We start from the raw sequence: 12,785 nt of genomic DNA on the forward strand, positions 1-12,785 counted from the left end.
CATTTAGTCGTGGGCTAGATCAGGTGAGGTGCTCCGGTGTGGACATCAACCTGTTCTCTCCTACGTTAAGCAACTGCCCCTTGAGGAAGCACCTTGCCTCAGCTCCCAAACACAGGTTAAAAGACAAAGTACAGGATCTCTTAGCGCGCGGGGATGTTTCTGGCAAACAAACCCTCCGCACAACATCAGAATCGTGTTCACAAATTCTGACTTGTCTGCCCGGTTATGGCAACATCCTCTTCCCTCGGGGATGCCTGGCACAAACAGGTGCCCGTGTTGGAGGGTGAGGTGGCCGTGTTTTGGAACCGCAGGATGCCAGGAGTTCATACTTTCACAAAGCAGGCACTGCCGCCCTGGTGGCACTGGCCACGTTCTTTTTATGCCCCTAGGAGGGCAGCGGAAAGCCTGGGTACCAGGGATAGGCGGGCAAGAGTGTTGGGGGGAGGAAAGGGAACATTCTCAAGGTACAGGGAAGGACTGGGGGTAGGGCGGGGCACACAAGGAAAGTAACTGCTTGCCTCCCGAAGACACACGTGGTCTCTCCTTGCGGGGGGGGGGGGGGGTGGAAACCAGGGGATTCATTCAAACCCATTCTTTTGGCTCCTCAGTTGGTGTCTTTACCAATCACATGACCACCCAGGTACTACAATGCTTAGCTTGGAAGCAGTAAATAGTAGACAAAATAGAAAAATCCTTACATGATCATTTTATGTTTGCTTCTCCTCTTCCGGCCTTAGGGAGAGCTGCACAGCATTAGAGCTAATTCCATCTCTCCTCAGTCCTCCTAGGAAATTTACCATTACCCACATTTCCCACAACTGACAAAATCAAGCTGACATCTAATTTGCCACCTATCTGCTCTAACCACCGTGACTTCAACGGATTCATAGGGAACTTTGGAGGCATTAAAAAAATCCAAGGCCAAGCGACTCCATAATTTTAGCTAACTAGTTATAAATGTTGAGGGGCCTGGGAGAGCAGAATAGAGGTTGTCTGGATAATTGAAAGCCAGAATAGTCTAAAATCATCATTGTTATATTAGTTTTGACCTCCCCGTAGACCACATATTTCCCCAATGCCGACTGAAAAAAGAATGAGTCAGCCACCCCCCACCCCTAATTCCTGGTACTATCAAGGACGAACCAGCAGAAGCTGCCCAAAATAGCTCCAAACGAGAATAACATGATTATCTACCACTGGAGAAGCAAACCATTAAAAAAAAAAAAAAAAAAAAGATAATTAGTGATATTCCCCTTCCTTGAGTGCATTCTCTAAGAATTTGATCATGACTTCTGATGTCTGCCTTGTGGTTTCCACTAAAGAATGCACAGCCTTTCCTCTCTCCCGGGGTACTGATGGGCAACGTAGGTCTGGAGGTTAAAGCCCAACATGATGATACTTTACTTTATTGCAGGGAAGAGTGTGCCTATGAATAAATTCATTCTGCAAGTGTATTAAGGGAGCTCTCCAATAAGCAGGAATTCTATTTAGACTCGTTTGGTAAAGAATCCTTCTGAGAAGCAAAGAATAGCTCGCCTGCAAAATTCGTGATTTGTCTACACTGAGATTTTCATGGAGCGGGTTTGCTTTGAGTACACTACAGAATCACAAGTATATACACAGAGAGAGGGACAGAGAGGGAGAGAGAGAGGAACCCATTTTGTCATCTTAAACCATCTATGAAAGGCAATACCTGCAGGGTGGTGGGCGCCACACAGGTTAAGCTGTCTTCTCTCTGCGAGGCAGGCTGCTGTGCGCTACACGTTTGGTAATCTTGCCCATAAAACGCCGACTGGACACTTATCGTCGAATGCCGAGGGCACTGCAGATCCAGATGGTCCCCATCACAGGCATAGGCGGTGTGGTTTTGCAGGAGTTTGGTTAGGTAACCTGGAAAATATTCAGCCGGGTTACAAGAGGCCCAGGAGCTCGGCACCCCTTCATGGATTTTGGAGCAGGAGGACCTCGGCTCCCGGGAGGGAGGAGCTGGTCAGTGAGGAAGGTGTGGGCGGGGCCTCCTCAGCAGCTCCCTGGACAGGACACCAGACAGGCCCGGAGCTGGGGCGGAGGGAGCGGATGCTCGTTTTTCCGTCTGGGCTGGAAACCTTGGTCTGGAATGGCCCGTTGCAAGCCTCCAAGGGCTCCTTCCCTCCAGGAAGCACTAAAGGACGGGCCAGGAGCCAAGAAGTCCTGAAGCATCTCTATAAAGCAGGAAAAAAATGCAAGTAGGTGTCCCTTGGGCATGTAGATGCCTGTCCTGGGGGAGACTCGGGTTCTCTGATCTCCCACTAGCTGGGCCAGGCCTTCCTGGGGCGAGGGGATCCCGTTTTATTTTAGGAAACCACTCCTGGGCCTGCCTCAGTCCTGGAGAAGAAAGCAAGGCAAGCTCCCTGCATGGGATAAGGGCCTTCTCTGAAGGGAAGGGAAGGGGAGGATGGTGGGGCTCTGTTATGGGCCGAATAGTGTCCCATCCCCCCAAATTCATGTTCACCCGGAACCTCAGAATGTGACCTTATTTGGGCAGAGGGTCGTTGCAGACATAATTAGTTAAGATGAGGTCAGACTGGAGTAAGAAAGGCCCTTAATCCTGTATGACCCGTGTCCTGATGAGAAGAGAAGAGACACGGAGGGAGACAGCCATGGAAAGACTAGAGTGATGTTCCTACAAGCCAAGGACACCAAGGACTGTCGGGAGCCATCAGGAGCTGGAAGAGGCAAGGAAAGACTCTTCCTTAGAAACTCCAGAGACAGCACGGCCCTCCGGACACCTTGATCTCAGACTTCTGGCCTCTGGAACTCTGAGAGAATGTATTTCTGTTGTTTTCAGTCACTCAGGTTAGTGGTCATTTGTTACAGCAGCCCCGCAGACTCATACAGGCTCCCGAGCCCTGCGTCTCCAGCTGGCCGGCTGCGCTGAGCAGGGCCTTGGGCTCGGAGGAGCTGAGCGGACCGCCTGACAGGCGCTGGCGGCCTGGACTTTTTTTCAGAAAGGAGGAGGGAAGGTTCATCTGAAACTCAGATTCCTTTCCTCCTTCTCACACCTCACGAGGTCAATCGCAAGGCGGCTGGGAGGGAAGCCAGGGACTTTCTGGTGAGGTGTGTGGGAGACGGTTTGGCAGCCTTCGGCCTCCGAGGGGAAGGAGGGGGAGTGGAGGAGGGCAGCCTTAGAGCTCCCCAGTTCCCACACGGCCAGGCCGTGTTCTAGCTAGTCCTGCTTAGGTTTCAAAATCCTCTCCGGGCCGTAATGCTCTGCAAAAGGCACCCAGTCCAGCTCCCTGGGCTTCCCTGACAGTCACAGAGAAGGGACTGAGGTGCTCTGCCGTAGGGTGGGCACACCGGTCAATCCACACCTGCCCGCCTGAAGACGGACACCGGGCGCCCTCGACAGCACACTGCATCCAGACTGTAGGTCTTTCACTGCAACTCCTTTTTTTTCTTCCCGCCCATGACAATCATCATAAGAAAGGCCAAGACATCAGCTACCCTGATTTAACTTTGCTTAGAGAAGCAAAGTCTAGCTTGAGCAGCAAAACTGCCATCAGGCAGCAGGCATGTGAGTCAAGGTCCTGCTTGGTGGAATGCTGTCACTCATAAGGTGAACCCCTCAGGCCACCAAGAGGGGCCAGGAAGAGGCCCCTTGGTGGTCCTAGGGCCCCAGGTCAGTGTCATCCTGTAGGATACACAGGTGAGCCCTGTTTAAGCCATGATTTGATTTGTACAAGATCATTTGTGGGGGTGTGTTATGAGCCACACCAGGGAACTCACAGTGGCCCTTAGGCTGCTCCCAGGCCAGCACCCACCCTGAGGCTTCCCAGACTGGTACCCCCATGCTTTAGCTTTGTCATTAAAACTTTCTTGTCCATCACCCATCATTCATGGAGATGATCAGCTGACTGAAATGTTAAATTAATTCTGGGAGCATGACTTCAGCTTCATGTTTATGGTTTGTTCAAAAGGCCATGTGTTACTCTGGCTAAATGAAGGTGATGATAAGGCCTTGGGGCAGGTGGAGCCACAAGATGGAAGGGGCCTGGGTCCTGGATTCATGGAGGGAATCGCTGCCTGCTCCACAGATTGTCACATGAGTGAGAAAGAAACTTCTGCTGTGTTCAGGCCATCATCTTTCTTCATCCTATTTGTCATGTACTCTGTACCCAGTAAACAAACTTGATCTCCGTGGGACCATTTACATCAAAACACAACACCATGCAGCACAGTGGCCCGAGCCCCCCTGCATACCGTATTCATATTCTGAGTGATATTCTGGAGGCAGAAGCTCAATGCACAGAATTGACTAACTCGAGGTCTTTCAGGCCCTTCTGCACTTTGAGGCGGAAGGGGAGCCTCCTTCCCGGTACATCAGTCCTAACACTAATACAAGTTCCAAGAAGATACTTCAGCAGTAAAACTTGCTCTAGACTCGGTCCAATTCCTTCTTCGAAAACCTATGCCTAGGTCCAGCAATGGAATACTATTCAGCACTAAATGAAACGAGCTATGAAGCCACAAAAGACACAGAGGAAACAAACGCATATGACTAAGTGAAACAAGCCAATTTGAAAAGGATCCATACTGCGTGATTCCAACTATACGGCATTCAGGAAAAGCCGAAACTATGGAGACAGTGAAAACATTAGTGGTTGCCAGAGGTCTGGGGGGAGAGAGGGGTGAATAGGTGGAGCACAGGGGAATTTTAGGGCAATGAAACCATCCTGTCTGATACTATACTGGGGGATACATATCATTATATATTTGTCAAAACCCAAAGAATGTATAACATCAAGAGTGAACCCTAGTGTAAACTATGGACTCTGGGTGATAAACAGGTGTCAAAGTAGGTTCACTGATTGTAACAGATGCACTGCTGGTGTGGGATGCTGATAGTGGGGAAGGCTGTGTGTGCGGCGGGGACAGGGATATACGGGAAATCTCTGAACTTTCTGCTCAATTTTGCTGTGAACCTAAAACTTCTCAGAAAGAAAGTCTATTTAAAAGGGCAAAAATTTAAAAACCACCCATGCCTCCCCAGGATAGCGTGACCTTTGGGAAGAGAGGGGTTAGGTGACAGGGAGGGGACGTGACAGGGAGTGCGTGTGAGCTGGCAAAGCTTTGTTTCTTGACCTGAAGGGTGGATACGTGTTTTACTTTGTGAAAGTTCACCCAGCTACGCACTTAGGATCTGTGTACTTTTTTGTTGGTAGATAAATGTTTGTTTAGAAAACCTTTACCTGCAGTTTTGTGACCAATACTTTACACTAATAAAGAAAGTCTAGATACTGTGGAGCCTGTGGTTGATTTATAGGGCACGGAGAGCCATGGAACCCCGTCTTCTGCAGCTGACCCCATCCACAGTAGATCCTCCTCCATAGTGACAGAGGAAACCCTCATGAGGACAAGTCATTGGCCCGCCCACCTTATGGCCCCCATAGGTGCCTTCCATGCCCCATTCTGATTGGCCGACTAAGTCAGGAGCTGCTAAGAGGTCCAAAGAAGGACAACTAGAACTACCCACTGCTTTCAGCAACATGGAGGGCATCAACGACCATTTGGAGAGGCATTAGGGATGGTGAGTGGGGAACAGAAGCCTGTTTAGAAAAGGTTGAAAGTGAGTGGAAGTTAAGAAAATCTAAGATGGTTCACCTGGTAGACAGAATAATGGCCCCCCCCCAAATGTCCACAGGGACCAGTCCCCAGAACCTATAAATATGTTGCTTTACATTACAAAAGGGACTTTGCAGTTATAATTAAGTTAAAGATCTTGAGATGGCAAGATGATCCTGGCTGATCTGGGAGGGACCAGTATAATTCCAAGGGTCCTTATACGAGGGAGGCAAGAAGGTCAAAGTCAGAAGAAGGAGGCGTGGCAACAGAACCAGAGGTTGGAATGGGGCAGCCAGGAGCCAAAAAATGTAGGCGGTTTCTAGAAACTAGAAAAGACAAGGAAACAGATTGTGCCCTGAAGCCTCCAGAAGGAATGCAGGCCTGCCAACACCTTGATTTTAGACTTCTGACCTCCAGAACTGTAAGAGAATAAGCCTGTGCTGGGTAATCATTTATTAAAGCAGCCATAGGAAACCAAGAGTTTATACAGATGACCTTTACAACAACTTGATGAAGATAAGGAGAGAAATAGGGCTATAGTCATAAGAACTGATGTCCAGGGAGAGATTTTTAAATAATTATGATTGTTTTAAAGTTGGGATAGGTCTATGCATGTTTGTATGTATGTGTAAAAATATATGTACATAAGAGTCTGAGGTCATATGTAAATTATACTCCTTACTGTAGATTAAGGTTCAAAAAATATGAAAGCGGGTGCTAGCAAGAGAGAGCTTGAAATGATGGACTGTGGGCTCCAAGCTAAATACAGGGAAGGAGACGATCACGGGAGAGGCCCAAGGGAACACAGAGGTCCTGCTGAGATCCAGCAAGGTCAGAGTGGAGGCAAGCACACCAGCAAGCTGGAGAGGGAGGAGCTCGTGCCCAAAATTTGTTTGAACAGATTTCAAGACGGAGCAGTTGCAGGTGATGAAGTGGCCACGGAAGTGGCCATGGAAGAGTGTGCAAGAGGTCAGCGGAGGAGAAGATTCTTGGAAATGAGGATGCCAGGAGCTGGGAAGATGCCCTCTGGATCAGGCATCTCCCAGGATGAAGGCAGGAACTGGGGTAGAGTAAGAGCCTTCAGCCAAGGTTGACCTTGAACAAAGGGCAGATGACAGATGACCCGCTCCCAGTCCAAAGCCCCTTCCAGCGTGCTACCCGGCTTCCCCAATGAACACGTGCGCTCTTTCCAATGTGTTGTGTAGAGTCAACACGTTACTTAGTGTCTTAGTCCATACAGGCTGCTCTAACAAAACACCACAGACGGGGTGGCTTATAAGCGATGGAAATTCGTTTCTCACAGTTCTGGGGGCTGGAAGTCCAAGATCAAGGCACCAGCATGGTCACGTTCTGGTGAGAGCCATCTTCCTGCTTCATAGCTGGCCTCTTCTCACTGTGTCCTCATATGGTGGAAGGCGCAGGGGAACTCTGTCGGGTCTCTTTTGTAAGAGATTAATGGGATTAGTGAATCCCATTCATGAAGGCTCAACCCTCATGACTTAAGCACCTGCCAAAGGCCCTACCTCTTCCCTTTGGGAGTTAGGATTTCAATACATAAATTTAGTTGTACAAATACATTCAGACCACAGCACTTAGCTTCCCCACACCTTGGTTTCTTGGCTGGTTCAAACGGGATCTTTTTTTTTTAATCAACATATGGCCAATTTTATTTCATTTATGCCCTCACCAACTTTCAAATGGGATCCTTTTTAAAGATGTAGCTTTTTGTTAACAGTTCTCTCTGGATCAAATGCCCCATTGCGTTGGATCAGTCAAAAATGCTTTATGTGTTAATACTCTCTGCCAGCATTTTCACAGTCTAACTGTATATTTGGGGGCAAATATTTGCTACCCTGAAAGAAGGCAGAAGTACACACTCTGTTAAGAAATCACCTCTCAGAATCTGGCATGGCCTGTAAATGCTCCGTAGATCCTTGTTTAAACTGGGGGAGAGGGGGGAGTGGGAGGGTGTAGATGCTTCATCAGCTGCACACAGCCCAGAGGCCTTGGAACAGCTTCTGTTTAACTCCAGGATACTCTCTTCCCTGGTGAACCCTCCACTGTGTATCAGCAGAAACTCCGGCAGCCACCGCCATGGCTCAAACCTTCCTCAAAGGCACATCCCGAGAGGCTTGGGTTGGGCAAATCTTAGAGTAATTTAGATAAAGGCTTTTATGTTTCCCTGTTTCTAAAGGTAGGTGAAAAGTTCATGGGAAATGAACCCCTAAGAGGGGCAGAAGCTCTTCTCTGTCTTCAGAAAGATATTCTTGGGATCATAACCCCCATCGCATTTACAAGGAAAACCCATTTATACACAAATAATCCAGGGACCACTGAAGGACCAGAATGTAAATGACTGATTTTTAAAGAATGGGGATGGGAGGAGGCAAAGCATTCTATGGGAGGAACAGGTATTACGCAGGGGAAAAAGAAGGGTCTATCCGAAATAAGCCTGGAATGTATGGGTTCAACCAAGGCAAACAGTTCTTGCCCTGCAGGACTCCACAGAACCACAGAGAAGCCACTGTGCACTGGGGCGTGAGGAGGGACATAGGTGGTAGAATCTCTCGCACATATTTGACCAGACCGCCCCGTTTTTTTTTGCATGAAGTATCTGAGGGTTACTGTTAAGCACATCATTCTGAAGGGAATGTTCACTGAGTCTGTAAAACACGGTCAGTGCTAAGAGCTGCATCTAACTTGGATGATTTCAGAAGGCATTTCAGAATCCCATACTGCTGAGGAATCCTCATCCTGAAACAGGGGGACGGACAGGGAGGAAGTGGGGGGAGCAGAGGATTAAAAGCCCTGAGACCAGGGTTCAACCTGGGATTAAAGTGTGTGACTGTGACCATCACCTCTCAGAACTGATGTCCTCATGTTTTACTGTGAGGATCAAATGACATAATGGGCAGAGTATCTTCTATCAACCATAAACCATTGCACAACACTAAGGTATTGCTATTATAAGGTAAATCTTGAAGGACATGAACTTACTCATTGATGCAATGCAAATCACACCCCCAGTCGCCCCTCTCTGCTCTGAGCACCAATGGTTAGACGGTCAAGTCAGAGACAAGCACACAGCCCAGTAGATGTCGTCACGGTCCAGAAATGTCACTGCTGAGCTTGAAGGGAAAAGAAAATTTTCCTCCCTTCCTTTCTCCCTTCCTCCCTCTCCCTCCTTCTCTTCCTTCCTTCTTTCCTCCCTTCCCTTCTCTCTTTCCTTCTCTCTCTCTCTCTCCGGTTTTTAAATCAATAAGGTTTAAAAACTACTAATATTTAGAAGATGACAAACGGGCTGCAAATTCTTCCTCTTTCTTTTCTGAAGCCAGAAGCCGTCCACAAAAGTCCAAGTTTCCCAAGGGCTGAGGTCGCGGGAGTCACCCCAAGTGCAGGATGTAAGTACATCAGTCCCCGGTCCCACACCCGTGTGCTCAAGTCCCCTGTCACCAGGGGCCAATTTCACAACCTTACTTCTGGGAAGAGAATGGAATTCAATTGTACTGTTCTTGCTACCCCACACCCCCATTTTCTTAAAATAAAGCAGCACCCTCCAGTCGGTTAATCCTTTAGATAAGAGACCACACCCTTTTATTCACAAATACTCAAAGGTGTTTCTACATGTTTGAAGTTCTTTTCCAGAAAAGGGTATTTTTTCTTTTGTGTTTGTGAGTGTGTTTGGAAAACTGGCTAAAGCGCGAGGAGGGGCAGCCCACGTGGCTTTAGAGCAATGAGTCAGTGAGTCTAAGGATGCAGGAAAGGCCCTACAATGGATAACGGGCTCATGACTGGGGCCACACACCCAAGAGCACTAAGATCAAAAAGTCTATTTAGACTTTAAGTCGCTTCTCTAGTCCCAGGTTTGGCATGAAGAAGTTGACTCTGTAGGTTAATTATGAGAAGAACTAGAGCCATCGGACTGTTTCTTAGATGTCTGGGGGGGAATCACAATGACAGGGATGACCAAGGTAGTTGTGCTGCTCTTACATGATGCATTCAGATCCTGGTCCCAAAACAAACCAGCAGAGGACAGAGGTAAAGTGAGAGTCCAGATGGGGCCGAGACAATACATTTCTTCCTGAGTCCATGGAGGAGCAGGTTTTCCAGGCCTCCTGACAACATAGTGGACCAGTGGCAAGTTCTGGCCAATGGAAAAAGGGCAGAAGTGATGCTTGCCTCTTGCAGGTCTGGCCCTTGAGACCCTGTGTGACTCTCTACTCCCTCTGTCTCCCCATCTGCTGTCACATGTGGAAGAGAGAAGGGACAAGGACAGATTCTGAGGACCCAGAAGATGGGGGAGGCACAAGACAGAAGGAACCTGGGTCCCTGAATGACCTCATGGAGCACAGCCTCGTTATCCCAGCGAGATTTGGGAGTTGTTGGTTTCAGCAGCTAGCCTACCCTAATACTCCAGCATTCTGTCAACAGGTACTTGTGTTAAGTAGGAAGCTGGTAGGTCTTTGAGGAGTATCAAAAACTTTCACCAAACACATCTCACTGATTTGTGACGGTGTTGTTGACACCATTTCACATGACCTTCAATCCTCATTGGGATAATAATTTCTTTGAGCTGAGACCTTGCTGCCATTGAAGTGAGTTAAATTACTAAGGAGCTAAAAAGAATTAGAGGTCTCATTACTCAGCCTACTAGTCACCACTCTTCACAATGCCACTGACTTTTTAAAACTTTAAAAAACGGCATTAGCAAAAGAGGAAAGCATAGACTAAGTGGGCTTTTATGGAATGCTCACAGGTAGGCAAGTTTCCATGTCCTGATGAGTGTGGGAAGGGGATGGGACTGTGGGCAGACTGGTGTGGTGCTCCAGAGAGCGCTGGCCCAGGATAAAAGTGCCAACGCACAGGTGTGGAGGCCACAGGTTATGATGCAGGGAATTCAGGCTTTGAAACCCCTCAGATCAGATGCTTTTCAGGCACGTTAAATATAACCCCTTTAGATCTCAGTTTTCTCATCTGTAATATCAGAGACTTATACCTACTTTACAGAGTTGTTGTGCAGCCCATAAAAAATAGCATAAGTAGAGCAGCTTACACAGTGGCTGGGCATGTCAGTTTCATTCCTTAAGAACTGCATGGGGGCTTCCCTGGTGGCGCAGTGGTTGAGAATCTGCCTGCCAATGCAGGGGACACGGGTTCGAGCCCTGGTCTGGGAGGATCCCACATGCCACGGAGCAACTAGGCCCGTGAGCCACAACTACTGAGCCTGCGCGTCTGGAGCCTGTGCTCCGCAACAAGAGAGGCCGCGATGGTGAGAGGCCCGCGCACCGCGATGAAGAGTGGTCCCCGCTTGCCGCAACTGGAGAAAGCCCTCGCACAGAAACGAAGACCCAACACAGCCATAAATTAATTAATTAATTAAAAAAAAAAAAAAAAAGAACTGCATGAGTGTACTAGGAGGAAAAGAGATTGGGAGTCCAAGCTCTATGGAAAAGGGAGCCCCAAAACAAGCAAGGACAAGCAGCCCCAAATCCACTGCTTCCTAGCTGAGCCTTGGTTTGGATTTAGGATTAAGATATCTGGTAAAACAGTAGATGATATTTGCTTTCACATTCTATAAAAATGCCCCAAGGACAGGCTCATATTCATGATGGGGATTATACCATTAATCATTTGTCCCCAGGTTTGAGGGTGCCATGGAAGCATTTTTTACAGAAATGAGCACAACACTCCCCAAAAAGAACCAGCTGAGTGCAAATTTGGAAAAGTTTGCTGGCTTCTGATATGTTACTTTTGAACCTACAAATTCCAAAAATCCAGTTTCTGACCCCTTTTTCTCAACAAACTCAAGCTATTCTCTTTGACAATAAAGCTGCTTGATTTTCTTAAAGCCAAATAAAAATACTATTTCTAAAGGCACAAAACCTGCAAAATTTTCCATGCCTGCCATTGTTTCAAGAGCATTTAAAGGAACCCCAAAGTGTATGGGATTAAAATACTTTCAAATTTCTGATCAACAATAATCGAAAAAATAACCCTGGAAGTTGGCTGCTAACATTTGACAAGAAAAGTGACAGCCACCCGGCTCTTCTCTGTGACTTTTCTGCCTAAGGAGTGAACATTTTTTCATCTTTCATGAGTGACACGTGGCATCCAGGTCCCATTTTTCCACTTCCCCTGGGCTTTGAATTCTTGTATTTAACTCTGGTTTCTGACAATCACTTAGTCAATGATCTCTTATCTTGTTAGTTTTTCTCCCAACATCTCCTTCTTTTCCCTTTCTGCACACTGACCCTCTGATTCACCAAACCCCATACTTTTCCCTATATATTCATATATATTAAGCGGATTTTTCTGTGTGGATGACCAGGTGTGTATTTATACAGATGGATCAGATCCTTGTGCCTGTCTAAGCATTTGTTTACACGTGCCAATCCATTATTTGGCTTTTGACTCATTCAAACAAAAAAATCTTAAGTCTTTATGAGATCGAGCCCCCTTCCACTACCCACCTGACCTCATCCTTATAACTCTCCTCCTCAGCTCCAGCCACAGTGATCTTGTTTCTCAAAAATGCCACACAGGGACTTCCCTGGTGGTGCAGTGGTTAAGAATCCGCCTGCCAATGCAGGGGACACGGGTTCGAGCCCTGGTCCGGGAAGATCCCACATGCCCTGGAGCAACTAAGCCCGTGCGTCACGACTACTGAGCCTGCGCTCTAGAGCCCGCGAGCCACAACTACTGAGCCTGCGTGCCACAACTACTGAAGCCCGCATGCCTAGACCCATGCTCCGCAACAAGAGAAGCCACCGCAATGAGAAGCCTGCACACCGCAACGAAGAGTAGCCCCCACTTGGTGCAACTAGAGAAAGCCCGAGCACAGCAACGAAGACCCAATGCAGCCAAAAATAAATTAATTAATTCATTAAAAAAAAAAAAAGCCACACATACTCCCACCTCAGGACCTTTGCTTCGGCTGTTCTGTTCACCAGAAAGCTTCTTCCTTCGAGTGTCTACTTTCTCCCTCCCTCCCTGCATCCTGACCTTTGTTCAAATGTAACCTTATCAGACAGGCTTTCCCTAGCTGCTCTGAGAAACATGCACTTCCTGCCCCACTACCCCTGATTCTGCTGTATTTCTCTACATGGAGACACTGTCAGTCTGGTAGGAGCTCCTTTGTGGCTTTTCAACCCAAGATTTCACATCCTATAAAAATGAACACCTTA

The 12,785-nt window shown here is 47.7% G+C and overlaps 1 protein-coding gene across 9 annotated transcripts in view; it reads right to left on the reverse strand.

Moving 5' to 3' along the window:
• EVA1C (eva-1 homolog C) overlaps positions 1-12,785 on the reverse strand; it is an 84,012-nt gene that overhangs the window by 46,315 nt on the left and 24,912 nt on the right. For 7 of the 9 annotated variants that reach the window (XM_082395074.1, XM_082395070.1, XM_082395072.1 and 4 more), the window contains exon 2: positions 1,694-1,890. The exons of the other annotated variants lie outside the window; for them this stretch is intronic. In XM_082395074.1, the coding sequence (XP_082251200.1) occupies positions 1,694-1,890 (197 nt within the window). The remainder of the gene's footprint in view (positions 1-1,693; positions 1,891-12,785) is intronic. 9 annotated transcript variants of the gene reach the window in all.

The sequence above is a fragment of the Balaenoptera borealis genome (genome assembly GCF_965194805.1).
Source record: "Balaenoptera borealis genome assembly, chromosome: 5".
NCBI lineage: Eukaryota > Metazoa > Chordata > Mammalia > Artiodactyla > Balaenopteridae > Balaenoptera > Balaenoptera borealis.